This window comes from Aspergillus fischeri, genomic scaffold (genome assembly GCF_000149645.3).
Source record: "Aspergillus fischeri NRRL 181 1099437636247 genomic scaffold, whole genome shotgun sequence".
In the NCBI taxonomy this organism is placed as follows: domain Eukaryota; kingdom Fungi; phylum Ascomycota; class Eurotiomycetes; order Eurotiales; family Aspergillaceae; genus Aspergillus; species Aspergillus fischeri.
This window is the reverse complement of record NW_001509772.1, coordinates 427,960-447,774: the sequence shown is the minus strand read 5'-3', so window position 1 is coordinate 447,774 and position 19,815 is coordinate 427,960. Positions and strand designations below refer to the sequence as shown.

The 19,815-nt window shown below is 50.0% G+C and overlaps 7 protein-coding genes across 7 annotated transcripts, besides 1 other annotated feature; 4 read left to right on the top strand and 3 right to left on the bottom strand.

Annotated features, from left to right (window-relative positions):
- Positions 1 to 3,655: 3,655 nt before the first annotated feature.
- NFIA_033980 (FHA domain protein) lies at positions 3,656 to 6,116 on the bottom strand (the record flags this gene model as incomplete). Its single annotated transcript, XM_001265728.1, has 5 exons — positions 3,656 to 5,406; positions 5,463 to 5,546; positions 5,611 to 5,743; positions 5,829 to 6,034; positions 6,101 to 6,116. 5 exons carry the CDS (start codon positions 6,114 to 6,116, stop codon positions 3,656 to 3,658), a joined length of 2,190 nt encoding a protein of 729 aa, XP_001265729.1.
- A 1,458-nt stretch (positions 6,117 to 7,574) lies between these two features.
- Positions 7,575 to 9,718, bottom strand: tom70 (putative mitochondrial outer membrane translocase receptor (TOM70); the record flags this gene model as incomplete). Its single annotated transcript, XM_001265727.1, has 5 exons — positions 7,575 to 7,822; positions 7,880 to 8,353; positions 8,411 to 9,182; positions 9,255 to 9,337; positions 9,403 to 9,718. 5 exons carry the CDS (start codon positions 9,716 to 9,718, stop codon positions 7,575 to 7,577), a joined length of 1,893 nt encoding a protein of 630 aa, XP_001265728.1.
- A 565-nt stretch (positions 9,719 to 10,283) lies between these two features.
- On the top strand, positions 10,284 to 11,117 carry NFIA_033960 (aminotransferase class IV; the record flags this gene model as incomplete). Its single annotated transcript, XM_001265726.1, has 1 exon — positions 10,284 to 11,117. The coding sequence occupies one exon, from the start codon at positions 10,284 to 10,286 to the stop codon at positions 11,115 to 11,117; it is 834 nt and encodes a 277-aa protein (XP_001265727.1).
- Positions 11,118 to 11,402: 285 nt separating this feature from the next.
- Positions 11,403 to 12,819, bottom strand: NFIA_033950 (tryptophan--tRNA ligase WRS1; the record flags this gene model as incomplete). Its single annotated transcript, XM_001265725.1, has 3 exons — positions 11,403 to 12,257; positions 12,311 to 12,365; positions 12,428 to 12,819. 3 exons carry the CDS (start codon positions 12,817 to 12,819, stop codon positions 11,403 to 11,405), a joined length of 1,302 nt encoding a protein of 433 aa, XP_001265726.1.
- A 434-nt stretch (positions 12,820 to 13,253) lies between these two features.
- NFIA_033940 (MSF1 domain protein) lies at positions 13,254 to 14,072 on the top strand (the record flags this gene model as incomplete). The annotated part of the gene is made up of 1 exon (XM_001265724.1): positions 13,254 to 14,072. The coding sequence occupies one exon, from the start codon at positions 13,254 to 13,256 to the stop codon at positions 14,070 to 14,072; it is 819 nt and encodes a 272-aa protein (XP_001265725.1).
- A 517-nt stretch (positions 14,073 to 14,589) lies between these two features.
- Positions 14,590 to 14,640: a microsatellite.
- A 272-nt stretch (positions 14,641 to 14,912) lies between these two features.
- NFIA_033930 (uncharacterized protein) lies at positions 14,913 to 15,749 on the top strand (the record flags this gene model as incomplete). The annotated part of the gene is made up of 1 exon (XM_001265723.1): positions 14,913 to 15,749. One exon carries the CDS (start codon positions 14,913 to 14,915, stop codon positions 15,747 to 15,749), a length of 837 nt encoding a protein of 278 aa, XP_001265724.1.
- A 2,807-nt stretch (positions 15,750 to 18,556) lies between these two features.
- Positions 18,557 to 19,434, top strand: NFIA_033920 (uncharacterized protein; the record flags this gene model as incomplete). Its single annotated transcript, XM_001265722.1, has 2 exons — positions 18,557 to 19,118; positions 19,181 to 19,434. The coding sequence occupies 2 exons, from the start codon at positions 18,557 to 18,559 to the stop codon at positions 19,432 to 19,434; spliced, it is 816 nt and encodes a 271-aa protein (XP_001265723.1).
- Between the last annotated feature and the right edge of the window lie 381 nt (positions 19,435 to 19,815).

Below are 19,815 nucleotides of genomic sequence, written 5' to 3'. Positions count from 1 at the left end.
ACTTATATTGCTCATACTCTCCGCGGCGTATTAGCACTCGTTCCAATCCTTCCCCCTCCGGGACCCCCGTCGCCATCTCCGAAGCGCCTCCACGGTCGAGCAGCTGCTAGATCATTGCGCGATGGCACCGAAGTCGACGAGCTGCGGCTTAGCGATGCAGGCGAGGAGAGAGTAGATGATTCAGCCGACGAGGCAGCATTCCTGGCACTAAACGCAGCGGCCGCCGGGTTGCAATGCGCACAGACGAAGATGCCAAAGCCGCGTCCATTGCAGCTGGCACATACGGCTCCTCTGCGAGATATCAGAATGGGTGCAATACTCTTCTGAAAGACATGCAGAACGTACCTTGGTGCGTTACCTGCGCAATCCCGACAGGTCACGACGGTCCGCCCTCCTATGCAAGATGTATGCTCTGGATCCAGGTCCAGCGACGACATAGTGCGATATGACACTGTGCTGTCTCAATCTCAATTACGATAGCACGACAATATTGTATGCTTTGGAGCTTGCGCCGAGGACTCAAAGGTTGAAGGCAGACTGTAGACACAATTGCATTCCGAAGCAAGCGATCCGTGATGCCTGGCTGACATCTGTTGGCTGCGTCTAAAAGAACAGTCCTGATCAGCTTAGGAAATGAGTTGCTTATCAGTCTCGTCTTAATACAGCTTCTATATCTGCGCAGGTGGTATGATTAGATTAGATGAGCAAAAAGAAACTTGGCCTTGCAGGCCGAACAAGGCCCCTCCCTGTCCAGTCCAAACGGCGATCTCTCCGTATGCCGTCAGCAAAAGACCATAGGGTCACTGAACTGTGCGACTAGAGTTTCGAGGCTATTCATCCTGTTTAGATCCTTGCTGGTGGCGAATCAACGTCTGTCGTTCATGTCGGAGACGCGGCGGAGTCAGAGGAGATCGGCTGCGGTGACAGGGATCAGGAACCAAACCATCGAAGCGACGCCCAAGCGGCCCAACGATCCAGTAGACACGCGTTGAGAATCATCGGCAAGTCAGATTTTCGAAAATGGAAAATTGACGGCGAGTGCGGTCCATAGAGCCGGGTCCGAGTCGCCAGTGCTTGAGATGGATATTGGAAAGTCGACCAGATATCTTGGTCCGAGCCTCGCTCATGACATGCCGCATGAAGCTAGGTCCAGGTAGGAAGGGAACGAGCGCCGAATCATGCAATCAGAGTGAAGGAAAGAAGCGATAAACAGGAGAAGTGTAAGGAATTGGAAAAGTCGCAAAATCCATACCATGGAACGAAGGCGAAAGCATGGCAGCCACCGAGAGCTGTGTTACTCGAGTCGCGAATGACAGGGAACGAGCATAAGAATTTCGAATTGCTGACCGCTCCAACGAAGCAAGAGGGGGCTAGCTGACAACCACGGATAGATGCAGGGCAACGTGCCAGCATGATATCATTCTTGTGTATCAAATATAGATCACACAGAACGCTGTTCTAGAAGATGTACAGACGAGAGAGAAGTAACATCAAGTTAGTATCGCGTTCCTGTCAGCAATGCCGATACCTTTTACTGGCGCCCACAAATCACGTTTCTATTTTGAGCAAAGACACGATCAATTTCTGCACGGCTTGAATGTCATTCGTCTCGCTAGTTCGTAGCCCACTAGCGAACCGTCTAATGCATGCTCAATCACTGTGTTCCTATGACCGATGATGCGATGATTAACGGAATTGAGCACAGCGACTCAAATGCGACTCTTAGCGAGAGTGCAGCTTCTGCGGCGCATACACCATTGCGCTGCATAGTAAGATCCAAGCTACTGCAAGACCAGTAAAATCATGTCAGCCTATGGGAAGACATGCTAGAGGACGCTGTCCGATATGTCAACAGCTGGTTATGATCTGGCTTCCATCAACCCAATCGCTTGCAACGGGATGTCAGGGATCTAGCTGGCTTAAACTCCATTATAGTCCACCCGAGATACCGGAGCCTCGGACTAGTAAAGTGAGTGACTGTGTGAGAAAGGTGACGGGTATCTCTCATAACGGTCTCGTGAGCACTCTCAGTACTGCGTCTCTGAGATCTCGTCTCTTAATGCGAATATGTGGTCTCATGCAGGTATCCGTCCGATATACGAGCAGTGGAAACTGCAGAGCGAGTTTAACGATTTTACCACCCGTATAGTGCCAGAAGGCCGTGTACCGACTTGGAGTTTTTGTGCCAAGGAAAACCTTCTGTGCCTCATATTGGATGCATGGCACTTTACCTGCAGATCGAGTGATCACATGTCCTTGAGGTCGTAAGGCATGAAATGAAACATGGTCCCAGAAAGCCCTTCTCACAACAAATGTGAGATGCATTTGCAGCTGAAGTGCTGTTGCAGCTAATTGGCTCGCTAGCCCGGCGCAGGTTTCTGGTCCCTGTAAAAGATAACTCAGACGAACCTTGCGCGCTCACCGATTGTCCCCATGAAACTGATATGTCGTATTCATAGTACAGAGAGGTTACATCCGTCCATGTGGGAAAAGTCCAGAGTGTCAAGAATCATAAGATCCAGAATATAATAAGAGGAAGACGGCTGGAGAGCGTTTGCAGCGAAGAGTTATCCCAATCGAACCGGCCGATCCGGCTTGGGGATGGGAGAAATGGATACAAGATCAGCATATGACAGGCATATTACTTATTGGTGGTGGAGCTTAGGCGAATATGCAAGCATCCGTTGTAAATCCCGCATTAGAGAGAGTTTCACCTTGGCTTCGTGTGCCATTCCAACTGCCATCGGAACCTTGCTCGAAATCTCCAACCAAAGACTGATGCCCATGAAAGATGTGGCTGAGGCAGGAAATCTCCACTTTTCTTGGTTTTTTTGCGCTCTTTGGAGGATATCTCCGCAACATATTGATGGCCGAGCGAAAGGGCCTACCATGCGTAATAATGTAGAGTCAGTTCCTTTATCCTTGGCGTTGGTGACGTGATGGTGTTGATGTTGCACAAAACCGAAGCACAAGAGGAAGCGCCGAACAGATTGTGATCAGCTGACATCTGCCCTCAATATCAGGCAGCCAATCCTAGATAACATCGTTTTGTATGTTATAGCCAATCCATGTCCTTAGAGGGACCATTATCGGGCTTATACATGGATTAGAATCATGGCCAGATGCTCCGAGGACCGGAGGAACCCAGTATGCTCAGTGATTACAAGCCCTCAGACTCGACACCAGACACCATGCATTGCCAGCTGGTGTTGAGAGTCACGGGTGAAATGGAATCCTAAGCAAGAATTTGACTGTTTGAGCGGTATGGTCATCATGGGAGCTGCGCAGAATTATGTCTGGGCCTCTGCAGTAAGCTACCAGTGCGGAAGACGCATCATAAACATATCTCATTGTAAGATTCTTCCTTAAGGATAAATAAAAGGAGACACGCCCGCACCAGCGTGAGCGATCCCCGCAAATTCTCAAGAATTCCTCAGTAGAGCAACAAAGTTCCCAAAAGCCAAGCCATCCGATGGTAGAATAAACGCCGTTGAACAATCAAAATTCCCAGCAACGACCGACTCGGTTGAAAGGAATGCCAGGGTAGAATAAATCCAGTCTGGCAGGAGGGGAGAGATCAAAGAAGCAAACATATGAAAGGAGACGTGGAGAGAGGCAAAGAAAATGCCGGCGGCTGCACTCCCCCGTAAGCCTCTTAAGCGAAGTAGTCAGTGGGAAGGGAGGCCAAAAGAGCGACTGTACCCAAGCCACCAACCATTGCGCCGAGAAGAGCAGTGGCGACATGACTTCCAAAGCTTCCTGAGCCCGAAACCCTTCGTCTCTTCGACGCTCGTTCATTTTTAGCAGCAGGTTTGGCAGCCTTGGGTGCATCATTGGGATTCTGAGTTTTGGCAACAGCGTGAATCCCCGTAAGATGCGAGAGCGAGGCGTCCAGATCAACGGGTGTAACTTGTGGCTGAGCGTCTTGAGAGAATGACTCTGCAGACCCACTGACAAATTGGTTGTCAAGCAGATCACAAATGTCAACGGAAGTGACATCAGGGAAGTGCCCGGCAAGGTCCTGATCAAGCTCTTCTGAGTCCGATTCCATCTCAGGAGCCTTCCTCTTCCGCGACGTCTTGAGGCCAGATGTTGCTGTCCATTCGGAAGTATCAACAATGTCAGCGATAGAAAGGCGTGTATTGGAGTCCCGAGTGGCCTCTGAACCGGCCATAGATGATACTAAATGATGCTTTGATTGCAGATCCACGCGGGTGCCGTCGTCCCAAGTCTCGACACTCTCTTCGTTAGGGCGTTGTTCTCGACTTGGCTGACTGATGTCAGTAGCAACGGTAGAGTGGACTTTAATTCCCTTTTCAAAGTCATCGAAAGCGGTATTTATGTGACTGTTGACGAATGGTCCATCAGTATAAGGAGCAGCCGATGTGCGGTGATCTTGCGATATAGCATTGCCATTGCTTTCACTTTGCGGTAAAGGATCGATAGGATGATAGCCAACGTTCGGCCAACATTCGTCCGCGTTTGATGACGACGTCGTGTGATGGAAACAGGCAAGTGAGTGATCGAGCGATCTTTCGCTAGACCGTGACACCGGATTGGAGACTCCGACGGGCTGTGGGATGGACGACCGGCCGAACTTGAGGGGAGTCGACTCGGTAGAATCTTCATTCGCCGTGGATTTCCAGCTGTTCAGGGTCGGAGCAGCGGTCTGGAGACTAACATGCTCGCCACTGGTGACCGCTGTCGAGCAAGGTGCATCATTTTGAGTGGGTAGCGATCTGTCCTCCTCTTGCGACCGGGCTCCCTTACTCACAGCCACAGCCACTAGCGATTCATAGATCACTGAAGTCGAAGGAACATTAGATGCCATAGCATCGGCCTCCCTATCGAACCCATCGGTGTCAACACCGAAAGATGAATGAGACATCAAATCATCGTCAGACTCGTCTTGCTCTTCGCTTTCCTCCCAACCATCGGATCCAGTGGCTGAATCCCCCCGACTGTAACCAGTAAGCGCGGGCTCATTATCTGGAGCATAATCGATGTCGCCCATATCATCAACTATACCGGCATAGGAACCTTCGTAAGTATCCTCAACAGACGGTGGGGTCATCCGCGGAGTTACAAGAGGGTGCTCATTGTTCTCTTCCTCAAGATCAACCGGACTTTGCTGCGATCTGAGCGCATGCCTTTGAAGCTCACTGGCGGGTGCAGAGGATTTGCTTTCCACCAATTCTACAGAAACATCCTTTTTCAGAGGCGAAGTAATAGGAGTCGAGTTCCCAGCAGACTTGTGATGATCAGAGTCCGAAGAAATGTCTGCGTCGTCGGGCACGTAAGATCCAGTCGATGCAGAGTCCATCGGGGCCTCGTCGACAATCTCAATTACCTCATCGTCGTCGTCGTCAGGAACGCAGAACGTGTTTGTCTTTAGGTTATCCTGTGCTTTTTTGGGTTTTGAAGCCCCCTCGCTGCCAAGGTTACTTTGTTAGTAAACGAGCCTCGGGAGGAAGTAAAACAAGTAGCCACATACTCAAGGTCAAACCATTGGCACTCGCAACGAACCCTCATGGGCGGATACGTATCTAGAGAGAGTGGGGAAGTCAGCGAGTGTCTGGCAGGAAATCACTATTGTGGTAGAGGGCATACCTTCGCCGCGTATAACCTCGGTACCAAATATCACAACGTCACCACTGTGGATTGGGACATCCTTATCAGCCGATATCTTTTGACAATTGACCCAAGTACCATGCATGGAGCCATTGTCCCGTATGTAGACCTCCTGTGCTCAATTGCATTAGTACGAACAATGTTGCATACGAGCTGCCATTCATGCAACGGGATAGGGTTGCCTTGACATCACCTACCTTCTTTTCGAAGGATACCCTCAACTGCGCATGATCCCGGGACATAACCCTCGATTCGAACAATGCATTGTGGTGAGCGGGGACCAGACCCTTCGCTTCCCGCTTGGAAGCCCGGCCAATCTTCACAGATTCGGTATCGGGAGCGAACGTTAGGGAGCGGAATGGCAGGACATCTGGCTGGAAGAGCGGATAAAGAGTCACAACAGCTGGCAACACAAGGACAAGTAAGTCAAATGCTCTTTCTCCGTACAAGATCTCGGCGGGTTACATACCCTGCTTATCAGGCATGGTGAAGGTCTGGCCAGTCGATTCGTGGACTTCGAGCCTTGAGTTCCAGAGAGGGGAGCAAGTGTTGCTTATCACCCACAACTAACAAAGACAACGCCTTCACCGTTGTACGCACGATATTCGACAACTTTGACAGGTGAGCTGGAAAAGTGTCGAACTGTCGTAGTCTAGTCGCTTCGATGAATAAATGTAAGAGATTTCGTCGATCCGTCGTCGTTGCAATAAAGCAACCAAGTCGATGACGGGGAGATAGCTAAGGTAGGGAGGGGTAAGAGGAGGGAGTGTACGGGATCAGCCTGAGGTAAAGAGACGGTCGGTGTCAGGCGGAGAAACGTGGACAAGCAACACCGTAGTCACGTACGATTCCGTGGGTAGAAGACGTGGGCTCAGAATGGCTGCCTGCTGTCGATACCCAAGGCAGAGTCAGACAGTGACAGATGCTCAAATAAATCACGACTGCACAGCAGACCGAACCAACATTACCCGGCTTGGTAAGGAAGGAATTGTGGAGATGTGGTGTATCTTATTTAGCAATGGCAGCTGACTGGGGATACCTAAGACAACGAACAACGCAGAGTTGAGGGGATTCAAAATCCTCTATAGTGAGTCATCAACAAGACAAGCAGGAACTAACTATTCTACGAGGGATAATGATGATGTACGAGTAAAAGGAGTGAACCACAGTTCGTTCTGAGATGGTGACGCTGATGCCGGTGATACGCAATGACTACCTGACACTGACACTAGTACGTACCTTGATAGTGAGAGGTGGGGTTTCCCGTGGTCCACCCCCGTCAGGTGATAAGGATTAGTCTACGCAGTTAGGCTGCCGATAAGGATGGCCTTTCCATAAGCTGCGGGGATATCTATGACAGAGTCAAAGTGTACCCAAGTAGATAGCATACATGGAAAAAGGCAACCAACATACTGTATTTCCTACTACCGCCCGCTTACTACTATGGTACAAGTGAAATCCTTTCCAACATCGTCCCTTGCCAGAAACGAAGCTCCAGCCGTTGAACATACTCAAACATTCCGGCCACAATGCTGTTTCCTCCATAGTGGGAGACCAGCACTTTTCGTAAACAAGCAGACGACCACAACATACAAGGAACAGAAACGGAGGACATATGATAGGTGAACAACCAGAGAAGGGATCTTTTAAGATAAAGAGGGGAACGCATATAACGAAACGCAAACGTATGGTGGTAGGTACAGACTCGTAACTGAAGAGACCGAGCACCCCAGATATCAGAGTGAGCTAAGGAAACGGTCCATTATAAAGGCGTAGTAGGTATTGCTCGCATGGCTGTGCTGTCAATTGGAAAGCGTTGACAGTGAAGAAGGAGGGGAGGGAAACGATTAGTCTCGCAAAAGCCCTCGGGGCAAGAAGTGGTCTATGTAGAAGGTGCGAAAGAGTTGATCGTGTGTGCCTCATTGAAGTGGCTCAGTGACTCTTTACAGACCAGCAGGTCCGCCCAACCCAGCACCCATGGATTGCAGGCGCGCTGCCAGCTGGGGGTATCTCTCCTGGACTTCCAACTGTGTCCGAGTGGCCTCGGCATACGAGATGGCATTGACGATCTCCGCCTCCGTACGAGCCAGCTCTGCGGCCCGTTCGAAGTATTTGAGCGCCTGCGAGACCTTACCCTGTTGAAGAAGGAGTTGGGCCATGGTACCCACAGCAATATCACACTCAGGGTCGACTAAGACGCAAGTCAGTGAATTCTCAACAACTACAGAAGGCAATGGCAATGACTTACTGATTAGAGCCTTCTGGCAAAGGTTCTCGGCCTCCTGGAAGTCGTGCTTCCACTGGAACAGCGCAAGAGCCTTGTTGATCAGGGGTAGGACATTGATTCCCATTGGCTTGCTCTGCTTCTCCATCTCCACAGCCTTGTCGAATTTCTCAATGGCCTCAGAGAAATTCTGCTGATCCAAAAGGAGCTCACCATAGTAGTTGTAGACATCCGGTACGTCCTCGAAATTCTTCACGGACCGACGGAATGTAGCCATAGCTGAGGCAACAGAGCCCATCTTGTACTGTGTCACACCCAACTGAATATGAGAGAAGATAAAGGTGCGGTCGAGGTCAATCGACTTCTGATAGTCCTTGGCGGCTTCGGCGAATTCTCCAAGAATGAAGTGGAGCTGGGCGCGGTGGTAGTAGATATCGGGATCGTCCTTGTTGTGGGTGATGGCGAGTTCAAAGTCGTCGGCTGCGGCGTCCTTGTTGCCTAGAGTGGGTCAGAAACACCTGGGAGCTGCTCACAACAAAGACATGATGGACTTACCAAGCTCGAGGTGTAAGCTGGCGCGCTTGATATAGCTCTGCACCAATGATGGCTGCAATTCAATACTCTTGTTAAGATCAGCCAGGGCCGACTGGGCGTTGCCCTCGAGGTAGGTGAAGGTGGCTCTCATGTTGAGGGCCAACGCTTCGTATTCACCCAGATCACCGAGTTCCAAGGCCTTCTCGAAAGCACCAGCAGCTTCTTCGTAGCCATCTCCGGTCTTCTTGCTCATGGCGACCAGACCCTTGCGCAGCTGACCTTTGCCAGACTCCTCACTGAGATCTGCGGACTCGTCAAGGCCTTCGGGAAGAGACTGGGGGCGGAAGCTCTGGAGGTAATTGGACACGAAGGTAGGGCTAGGGAGTTTGCGACCCTTGGCTTCCAAGATAGCCTTGGCTTTCCTCTCTGCGACCTTCTTGAGAAGTCTTTCCAGCGCGTTGCGGCTGACATCATTGGAGAATCCGTCAATGATGCAGCTGGCAGTGAAGTCGAGAAGGGCCTCGCTGTACTTCTCGAGGTGTTCGTATGCAATAGCTCTCCTGTTTAAGGCCTTGACGTACTCGCTGTCCATTGCCAGTGCAGCGCTAGTGTCCTCAACGACCTTTTCCCACTCCGAAAGGACATTGTAGCAGGCAGCGCGGTTCGAGTAAAAGACAGGGTCGGGTTTACAAATGATCGCCTTTCCGTAGAGGTCGATGGCTCTGTTGTAATCCTTGGAGCCATAGGCCTTGTTTCCAGCGGCCTTGAGCTTGGCAGCGTAAGCTTTCCGGGTCTGCGATAACAATTGTGAGCATTCGAGCAGCGGACGCCAGGAGAAGCAGGAAGGATAGGATCAGCAACTCACCTCGTCCGACAACTGATCGACAGTTGCCTCATCGACCTCAGGCAGCTCTTCCGAAACCTCCTCGGCCTTCTTGGGAACTTGTTCTAGACCGTTATCAGCTCGATACTGTGTTTAGAGGGTGCGCAAAACGCTGTCGGATTTAGCATACCCTCTTGAACGGTGGCGGTCTTTGCCTTCTTTTCCTCCTCCGCCTTCTTCTTCTCCTTGCGTCGTTGGTTCTTGCTCTTCTTCTTTTCTGTGGGAGCAGGTGCTGGGGTGGTCCGGCCGGAGTCGGAAAGGTAGTATACAACGCCTGCGCTGGTCACGACCACGGCAACACCAGCAATGGTATAGACCAGCGCCTTATTTTCCGACACCCATTTCGAGATACGGTCCCAGACTGACGCGGATGATGAAGCAGGGAGGGAAGCTGTGTCAACAACGACGTTCTTGACCGGCTGGGGTAATGGCGATTCGCTCGACATGATGACCCGGCAAAGAGGAACCTGAATTCTGAACTCTGCATAGCGCAGGGAACGACAGTGAGCAACCTAAAAATGAACAATTCGGGAGAAAGCAAGAACTGGGGTAAGTAATTGCAATTAAATAATGACATACCGGTCCTTGATGAAGGGTAGGGTGCTTGTCAGCAAAACGCTGCTCTTTTTTAGGCTTCGGAGAAGGGAGGGTGATGGGGAGAGATGATGCGGCCCTGAAAAAGTTATGCGTTTCGATGTTCCAAGTTCCGGCGTACTGCAGCGCCCTTCCGAGCTCTCGAGCACACCAGGCCAATCACACTCTCCTGCTTACTTCTACTCCACCATATATCATCATCGCCTGAGAAAACCGATCTCTAGTGAATAGAAATGATTTATGAGAAGGCACAGTGTTGATATGCTAGAGAACTGGCCTGTCACCATTAGTGACTTTCTCGTTGACCATCGCATACATTTTCTGTCTTCATTCCTCCTTAGCGCGCTCGCGGTCTACTATTGAGCACAGCATCCATGATTCACTTGCTCTGCGTCCATTCCGTTATTAGCTGATGCAATGGCTACAATTACACAATCGCAAGCCTCGGAGTCCTTCCAGATAATTTCCTCTCTTCGTTACGAACCTGCGCTCCCCGAGTTGCTCAAAGGACAACCCACCGACGCCTACCCAGATCCCCTGCGATCACCTTACTACCTTCTCCCCTATCACCAGGGACGACTTCTAAAAGCTGCAGAATGTTTCGGGTGGAGCAAAGCGGCTACGTTCCTACAACAAGATGTCGAGTCCTTCGTCGAACACCTCAACAGCTTCATACCAGACCGGACGAAACCTTGGCGCCTCCGCATTGTCATTGACAGAGATGGCGCATGCACCGTCGAGGTCAACGCAGCCCTGCAAATGGATCCGCTAAGCCTTCTCCTACCTTCCGAAATGAATCAGACATCCACGCCCTGGCGTGTTGCGGTAGACTCTCAAAGAACCGTGCCGTCGCCCTTCACAACGCATAAGACTACATCCCGAGACGACTACACTGCTGCGCGACTTCGAGCCAAGATCACCTCCCCGCAAGATCCGGCTGAAGTACTAATCGTGAATCCTCAAGGGGAAATTATGGAGGGGAGCATAACGACTCCATATTTCAGACGACGGATGTCCGCATCCACACAAGCGAAGATTGATCAAGAGGATTCCGGGCCGGCCTGGATCACGCCACCTCTCTCTAGTGGAGGTAACGCGGGTACAACAAGGCGATACGCTCTGTCTCAGGGGTTCTGCTCCGAACAGGCGATCACTGTCCCCGAGCTGATCGATGGTGAAGAGTGTTGGCTCAGTAATGGTGTGAGAGGATTCTTCCGTGGCAGAATCCTGCTGAACGAGTCTAAACCATGAGAGATGGATGTTGGTCAAATCTACCGTTAATCCCAAGATTGCCCATGGCCAACAAGGCAATTTGGGTAAAACTGTTACGCGTGTCCGTATTAAATCGATCAAGGATGAAACGCTGAGACGGTCAAGTTCATTCATATCTATCATCGCTTCATGTCATTTGCTGGGCCACTCATGCTTCCAAGGTGGACTGTACGTCCCCACGACCAAAATTTGGAAGCAGGTGCTGGACGAAACTGGCAAGTGCACGCTCAAAAGCAGGGCTATTTATTTCAAAGTGAGGAACCTCTATTTCTTCTCAACAACGATGGGGTTAGGGTTGCCTTTCCACTCGAGGGGCCGGGTCCGCATGAACTCGGCAACTACCTCGTCGGTGACCTGGGCCCTGCGTTCCTGGAAGGCCTGGACGTAAGCCTGTAGCTCCGCAATACATTTTTGCTTGACCTCGCCGGTAAGCATTTCTCCCTTCTCATAAGCCACACGGATTCGCTCCAGTTCCTCATCATCTTCCATGAAGAACGTGAGGTACTGGAACGGGACGTCATCCTTGGTGTTGGCGCCCAGTTGACGCTGAAGCTCAGCTGTATCCTGTCCTCCGGAGAAGGCGTACTTGTTGATTTTGTTCTTGATTCGATTGGGCGCATCGTTCATGTAGATGGCGGATGTCTCGACGCTCGCAGACATTTTCGAGCCCGGGCCTTGAAGAGCGGGAAGGAAGATAGCATGGATCAACGAGGGCTTCTTGTACTTCATCTTCTCGGCGTGTTCACGGCACTGACGGAAGTACGGGTCCTGGTCGATTGCACAGGGAATCAGGCAAGGAATCGACGAGACCTTCTTCCTGTCGGTACCGAAGATGTGAGGGAAGCTAGTTGCAAATGCAGTGGCCGATTGAGTTGCGCAGAAGTGGAATTCTCCGACGTTGTTGCTGTCATTGAAGCCAAAGGTTCCTCGGACGGAGTTTATTGTGATTCTCTTCGCCAATCTGCAGATGTTCTCATAGAATGCGCCGCCAACGAAATCGAAGTCGCTGAAAATAAATGTCTTCTTCATATCAAACCCCACTGCAATGATGTCCTTTGCATTTGCTTTCGCATATTTCTTAGCATCCTCGACCTCGATCTTTTGCGAATGCATGTATTTCTAAAAAACTGGTTAGACGCAAAGGTAGAACTCGTCATAGACGTAAAACTCGCCTCGTCGTCTGTAAGCATGATAACCAAAGGGCAATCAAAGACATCCTGCAGCCACCTGGTAAAGTCATCCTGGTCAATTCGTTTTCAGAAGCGTCAATTGAAAAAAGGACGACGTACTTGGTGAACTCAAAGGGAATTGTGTGTCCGACGTGCATGCTGTCGCTGCTAGGTCCACGCCCAGTGTAGAGGTAGAATGGTTGCCCCTTTTCATAGTGATCAAGAATCAGGTTCAGGTCACGGTGGCTGAACACAATCCCTCTGCGCATAAATCGATGAGGCCGACGTCCAGTTACTCTTTCAAAGCGCTCGAGCAGTTCTTTGGAGATACGAGTCGCTCCAAATTCCCGAACCAGTTTATCATAGTCGACTGGGAGAAGCTTGCCCGACTCGTCGACACCACCGGACACATCGAAAGGAGTCACAATCTGAGCAACTGCCTTGGACGCGGGGGCCTTCTCGGCCAGGCTCAATGTGGTGAGAGCGGGGGGCTGTCCAGGTTCGTCGGCCATGTTTAATGAGGGTTCCAGTATCAGCGAGATAAAGATATAAAACAGATGACCGAGAAGGCGACCAATGCGCTATGGCGAGTCACTCTGAGTAGGCGAAGATGGTAACAATCTTAGAGGACTGGTCAATAAATTTCTCCCTGCCCCTCCAAACCATTTGTTGGGTGACTCAGGCCTGCAGGCAGAATTCGGGCGGTGTGCTTAGCGGATAAACAAATCACGTGAATGTCTTGGCATCCCCGCGTTACAAATCGGGCTAGCGCCAGAGCTCCCGGAAGCTGACAGAAATTCTTCTAACAGGAGTTGCTTTCCGACCACTGAGAAAGGTCAAGGATCAGACGAGCACCCATCTTCCTCAGACGTCCGATTCCTCCATCGCCACATCAGCTCTAGCATCGTCATCTCGATTCTACGACCTGCTATATGCATCAGCAACCATGAAATTCTTCGAGAATGTCTTTACGTACGATTATTCCTTCCCTGCCGTCTCACTCGCCTACTTTCTCCGTTACCCGAATCCGTATTCTCGCCATGTTCTGACCACCGATGTGATCGACCGTTATGTGGATCCGAAGACGGAGCGACTTCATACAGTTCGTCTCCATTTGAAGAAGTCAAAGGTCCCGTCGGGTATTCTGAAATTACTTCCGAAAGGAATTGGGGGCTCGGACAATTCTGGCCAGAGTTATATACTTGAAACTACCGTCGTTGACATTAAGGAAGGATGGATGGAAACCGAATCGCGGAACATGGAATGGACGGGTATTCTGAGTGTTGTTGAGAAACAACTCTACACGCGGCAACCAATTGAGGGTTCGCTCGAAAGCCTACAGGGGCTTTCACTAGATGCTCAGAGAAACGAACAGACCCAGGTGAAAACCACGGTCACCTTCCGCTCTCGACTGGGACAAGGAAAGTTTCTTGGAAAAAAGAAGACCATCCCTACTGCCGATCAGACCATTGAGTTTGATGAAGAGACGCCTAAGAAGGGCTTCTTCTCGTCGCTTTCCACTGCTGGAATTCAGAGAACCATTGAGCTCATTGGCGTGAGCCGAACCCGAGATGCAGTGCTCAAAAGTAAGGAAGGCATGAATGTCGTCCTGGAGCGGCTGCGGAATGGTGGCATAGTCGGTGTCCTTGAGGGGATGCGGCAGGATCGGGAAGCAGCTTTCGGACCCGATGGTCCGTGGAAGCGTGTCTGGCTTAGAGGGAATGGCCTCAAAGATCGAGCCTTTACGGATGATGACGACAACTGATTGGCACATGTGTAGGATTAGCCACGGGGCAACTTCTTTTCTTGCAGCATTCGAGCGTGGGGTTTCGGCGTTTGGGACCTGTCGAATTTTGGAAACTCTCCTATATGTTTGACTTGCTTTACCGTCATCTTCATCCCAATATCCTTGTCATCCAATTGAAGTGTTCACATGATGAAAGTGATGAACTAAACATGTATATTAGCTAGCCATACGGCAAACGTGGTGACTTATTCGATTCGCGATAGGCACCTATTGTACAATACATCTGCGGCTCACTCTAATTTTTTTCAGTTATCTTTCACATACATGCACTTAATCTAAGATTCAAATTCTTTGACTGGAAAACAAAAGAGTCTTAGATTTGTCTTGTTCTTCAACTTGCTACTGTAGTGAAGTAGATCTTCATTAATACTTAGTCATCCTCACACAGACTGGGTGGAGACTAGCTACATTCTTATAGATCTCGCCCTCCCTTTATCGATCGGACACCTCCATCGTTGTACCTCATCACATCTGACAATTCCATTGGTACAGTGTGATTTACAATTCCATTAGTACAGTGTGATTTTCATCTCAAGATGAGTTGTTCGGCAAAGTATAAGAGCTGGAATGACTGAGGCACCCCTTGCCTGTCAAATGTAGGTCATCTACATCGGACCTGTTCATGACATTGACATCGGGAACTTCCAGATATATCAAGCCAGTGAATTTGACTGAGAGGCTTCATTTAGTTCATTAAATCACCAACTCCAAGAAAACAACCTATTCTCCTTGAGCAGTCAAATCGCTGCCGTCATGTCACACAGTCCCTCACAGCCATCAGCTTTATCATTACCCACAATGTCTACGCAATCTCTACCACTTCGGAATCAAGCTACAGGCAGCTGTTCTGACGAGCAAAGTAACAATGCCACTACCCAGAATCCAGAGGCTGCGATAGATCCTACAGATCTGCAGCATCTTGGCGAGAACCTAAAGATACTCCCAGTGCCATCAGTGAACGACGACCTCGAAACAACGGCCAAGAAGATGAAAGCATTAGCCAAAGTGGTCAGCGACGGTAACAGCCTAGCATTGTTCACAGGCTTGCAGATGGCATCCCAGCACTTGAGTGATCCAAAAAGCATAGCCGTATCACAGATGACAATAGATGAACGAGTGCAATACGAGGCATGGCAGAAGGCCAGAAAAAATGGCACTATGAAGAACCCCGGCGACCAGGACATTGAAGAGACGTCTAATCGAGGTGGAAAGGTCCCAGCCGTTGGCTTCGACTGGGTCAAAAACGTAGCTCCAGTGCCTGATGGCGCTCAGAGTCTGAAGAAGTTCACCGAGCGCGCAGCAGCAATGGACATCATCTGGGACCACCAGGGCGCAACGCCGGAGAACGCAGCGTGGCTTACCTTTAATCAGCCAGCTATTCTGCCTCTTATCAAGGCTGTCTGCAGGGTTCGCACTGCCGAGAAACACCGCAAGAATAATCGGCAGCCCAGTATGCGCGGGCTGACGGACATGGAGGCAGCAGAGGTTGAAACAGTGCGGAAAATCGTGTCTCTTGCGGAGAGAAACCGGACACGAGAGCTGGAAAAGATCCGGAAGCTGACCAGATCCATTACGGAGTCAGCTGCGGTGATCAAGGCCCGGGTCAAATCTCTTGAAGATAAAATGAACAGCTGATCCCAGGAGATACTGCATCCGAAGTCATCATTATGGAGTTTCCTGGGAAAGTTACTGGTCTTGAGGGCATATTCTTCTGATATAATTCTGCTACCAGCATTGTCCACCAGCATCAATGAGGTAATATTTCTTCTCTTCATTCACCTTTGATCTCCTATCCCAAGTACACCGGCAAAACCGTGCTGCCTAAAGTCAATTTACGAACATACTTTGGATTTCTTTGAGAAAGCAATGCACACAGTGGCTAAGGGTTCACAATCCTCCGTAGAAAGACCTACAACTCTAACCCGCCTCTCAATTGGATAGCGGCGTTATCGGATAGGGTACTCCGTACCTCCGCCATCAACTTCAAGGTCCCACTGCCAAACTCCCAAACCAAAACTGGATTTCTCACACCAACCCATTTGAAGTTTTGAAGCCGAGCTGCTCCAACACTCGAACGGGTCATTTCCGCTGAACCCTTGAATTCTATTGCCTGCTAGACTAGAATAGGGAAATGTGGCTGACTGGCTGTCCTTGGCTAAACAGCCATTTTGTTGTTGGTGAACTGGGTGGATAGTCATAGCACCAATTTAGCCTGTAAATGTGAGCCTATGACGCACTAGAGGCTGCGTTAAAATAGCGGATGACTTCATGTCTCTTTTCGCTACCTTAGTCTTGGGTGCATTCCACCTAGCAACGTGAGATTGGCTTGCCTATTAATGGATTTGAAACATTCAAGGTTGAGGTGCAGATTATGCTGTTGGTCTACAACTAAGACATATCTTCTCATTAGGCTATCTGAAAGGGAAGAGGAGAAACAGGGGTGTCAGGATGGTGACACTTGACAGTTGACAGTGGGTCATCTGCGACAATTGAGTCAAAATCGGCACGGTAAAAAGTGCCATCATAAGTAGAGTCCTTCGGAGTTTTGAGGGTGAACCAGTGGAAAAGGGTCAATCATTGTTTGGGTCAGAACAGTCTGTACTCATCTTGACATCTTTGGAACCAGATCAGGTTCGGAATATCATTGGCTTGGGAAATCTCAACATCCTTCTTCGGGGCTTCTCTATTTCTAAGGAGAAACGTTGGCTTTCTGGGTGGATCTAAGCTGATTCAGTTCAAACCGCATAGATATATCCTGGTGGGCTTGACCAGCTGCTGTAAAGATGACTGTATAGAATTTAATGCTCAGCTACATACAGAGCTGATTTGGCAGGTAATTCGTTAGCAACCACCTCTCTAAGTGGCTCAGTAATTCCCAACTTCCCACTACCCTATCAGCAAGCATTATTGATGAGGTAACATCCAGTTACCTAGACACAAGAGAATCACTGCGGCTTCATGCATACAGACCATCTCCCGGTCGATTGACTGAGGATAACAGTTCCAGGTTATATTACTGGCTTGTTCCGATCAAAGTATCAGCCATATGAACTCAAATCCTACCTACACAACAGGGGCACCGACATCATCTCCTCAGCGCTTGACTGTACTCCGCCGATTTCCTCGTCGTAAAATTACACAGTACCAACCAGCGTAAAAAGAAAACAATCAAGTTGCGGTGGGGGGGGCTGGCAGGCTAAACACACCAAGTGGGACGCCCAGGATCAAGTACCAAATATGTGCATACTCTGCACCCTGAATGGTCCACTCTGGCACACTGTCTGAGATCATCCACCAGAACTGCCACACTTGGCCAGGAATATGCGGGGGCAGCCCCCGTTAGCGTGTCTGGTCAAGCAGGACTAACTTGCTAAGAATGTCCACTGATAAATCAGGGAGTGCTGGAATTGTGCAAGTGGAAAAAAAAAATGGAAAGGCACCTTTTCGGGGTTTCTTGAGCCCTGCGGCCAATCCCGGGCTCCACAAGCCCTGGTTTTTGTGGATTATTATTATTGAATTTGTGGGAATAATAATCCGAGTTCAAATTTTGAAAAATGATCTGTTTGAATCACTGACCGTCTGAGAAGGTCAGCAGGGTCATCATCATCCTTTCATCGGCCAATCTCGGTCTGTTGTCGTATTTGCAATTGCATATGATCTCTTGTCTCTGATTTCCCTGGAGGTACTTTGTAGCAGGTAGTGTGCCTCCCCGTGGCCTTAATACAAGGCTTGAAGCTTTTGTGCCTCAGCCTCCTTTAACCCATAATAATCTCCTCAGGAGTCAATCTTACTCATCTTCCTGGAGGTATTTCCCCATCTGCAGATTTGTTTCCTCGTCAGGCCATGTTCTTCCACCATTGGGCTTCCTAGCACTCAACTCACTCCTGTAACATCAAACAAACCCTTGTCCTCCTCTCCGTCAATAACACCGTTGCTTGGCCACCGTCTTGATTTAAGTCCTTGGCCTCCCCTGGGCGGTGGAAAAAGTGGTTCGCGAGAGCACCAATAGTCGCCATTTCCTTGCACGACAACAGTTTAGACACATTTACACAACGGACGGTCTGCGCCTGTGCCGTCTAAGCGCGGAGGGGACTCTCACTAGCATCTCTTTCTGGTTTCTGCACTCCCTTTCTCGTTTTGCCCCATAGCAATAGTGGTATTAGTGGTTGCGGGCTTTATCATGCTTTAAAGGGTCTTTCGACTTATTTATCTCCTCCACTTGGCCTTATTTTCGCATTTATCCCTCCGCTCCTTGTTCCGTCTATCCCTTCAACAACCTCTCCGACCGACCGGGTTCGTCAACAACCATAACATCAGCAACACGGTAATGAGCATGCCAGTCGTCTCTGGCCCCTGCTCTGTCATCAGTGTCATCTAGATATCATCAATATATCGATCGCTCTCGTGAACTCGCTTTGTTCTGACGGTCGTGATATTTATCAATGTCCCTACAACTCGGATCAGCCTCGGTCTTTCGACCTGGCTGGATGCTTTTAATATTGGTGTTGGTCGCTTTGCCGTCAGCCATCGCCCAGTTTTGCACCTTTTGGGACGGTGGCTGCGTCGATCCTCTCGCTCAGACAGCCATCAACTTCGATTTCCCTCCTCTATTCCTTGATGATATCACTCTGTACTATGGCTTCGACGCGAATCCCTCGGGCAAAGGGCAAGAGCCTATGGTCAAGGCCAGCTTCTGGCTTGCGTACGACCCGCATCGCATCGACAACTCCGTCATTACTGCAAATCGAACCTCCGAGATTGCCTTCCGGGTAGGAAATCTGACAGGGACGCCCTCTGGACCTAGTAACGGCTGCGATGGTGTTTGGGGACCTCAGTGTACACACGACCTGAAGGAGTTGCTTAAAGGGGCCATGTATGAATTGACGGCCAAGGGGGACTATACGTACCCGCTCCAAACCGTCATCAGTCAAATGCTGGCCAATCCACCTGTGCTCTCTAATTGCCCACCGCCCTTTTTCGATGTGCAATCATTGCCTGTGCAGGGTACGTGACTCTTGGCTCTTATTTTGCCTATCTGCGCTCTGACACTAGCTCACACTGAATAGCATTCGCTCAAGAGACCGAGCCTGATAAGACTGCTACGATACAGACGCCTGGGTTCGGCGGAAGCCCGTGGAAGACGTGGTTCATCGATAATATGACGTCCAGTCAACAAGCCGAGCAGGTAGCGGTCGCCATTCTTAGCCGAGCCCCATCTTCCAACACCTATTTGATGCACGGCAAGGATGACATTATGATTGAGCTTGTCTGCATCCAGGCCCCTTCTTCCGGGAGTTCGTCATCTAGCCAAGATGGCTGAAAGTCTCAGCTAAGGGACACGTCTATACTGCAGCACCGAAGATCGATCCATCGACACAAACCTCGATGTTCCAGCCGAAACTAAGTCACCCCAGGACTCTATCGAACGCTCGTTACGCCCGTGCTGGGATTCCGTTCACACCTTATCGCTCAATCCCATAGACATCACGGTGCTTTCATGGCATACCATGCTTGCCCCTTCCACGAGTGAGACTTTGGAGAGTCCTCCGTCAGACTACTGTCGAACCAGATCCTATGCGGTTCAAAGGGCCCGTCAATGCCACTGCCGAAGCACACGATTGGACAGGGTGCCGCTCGTTTGCATTAGTCCCAATGGACTCGAGCCTTACATAGGCCACTCCTGAACATCTCGACACTGAAA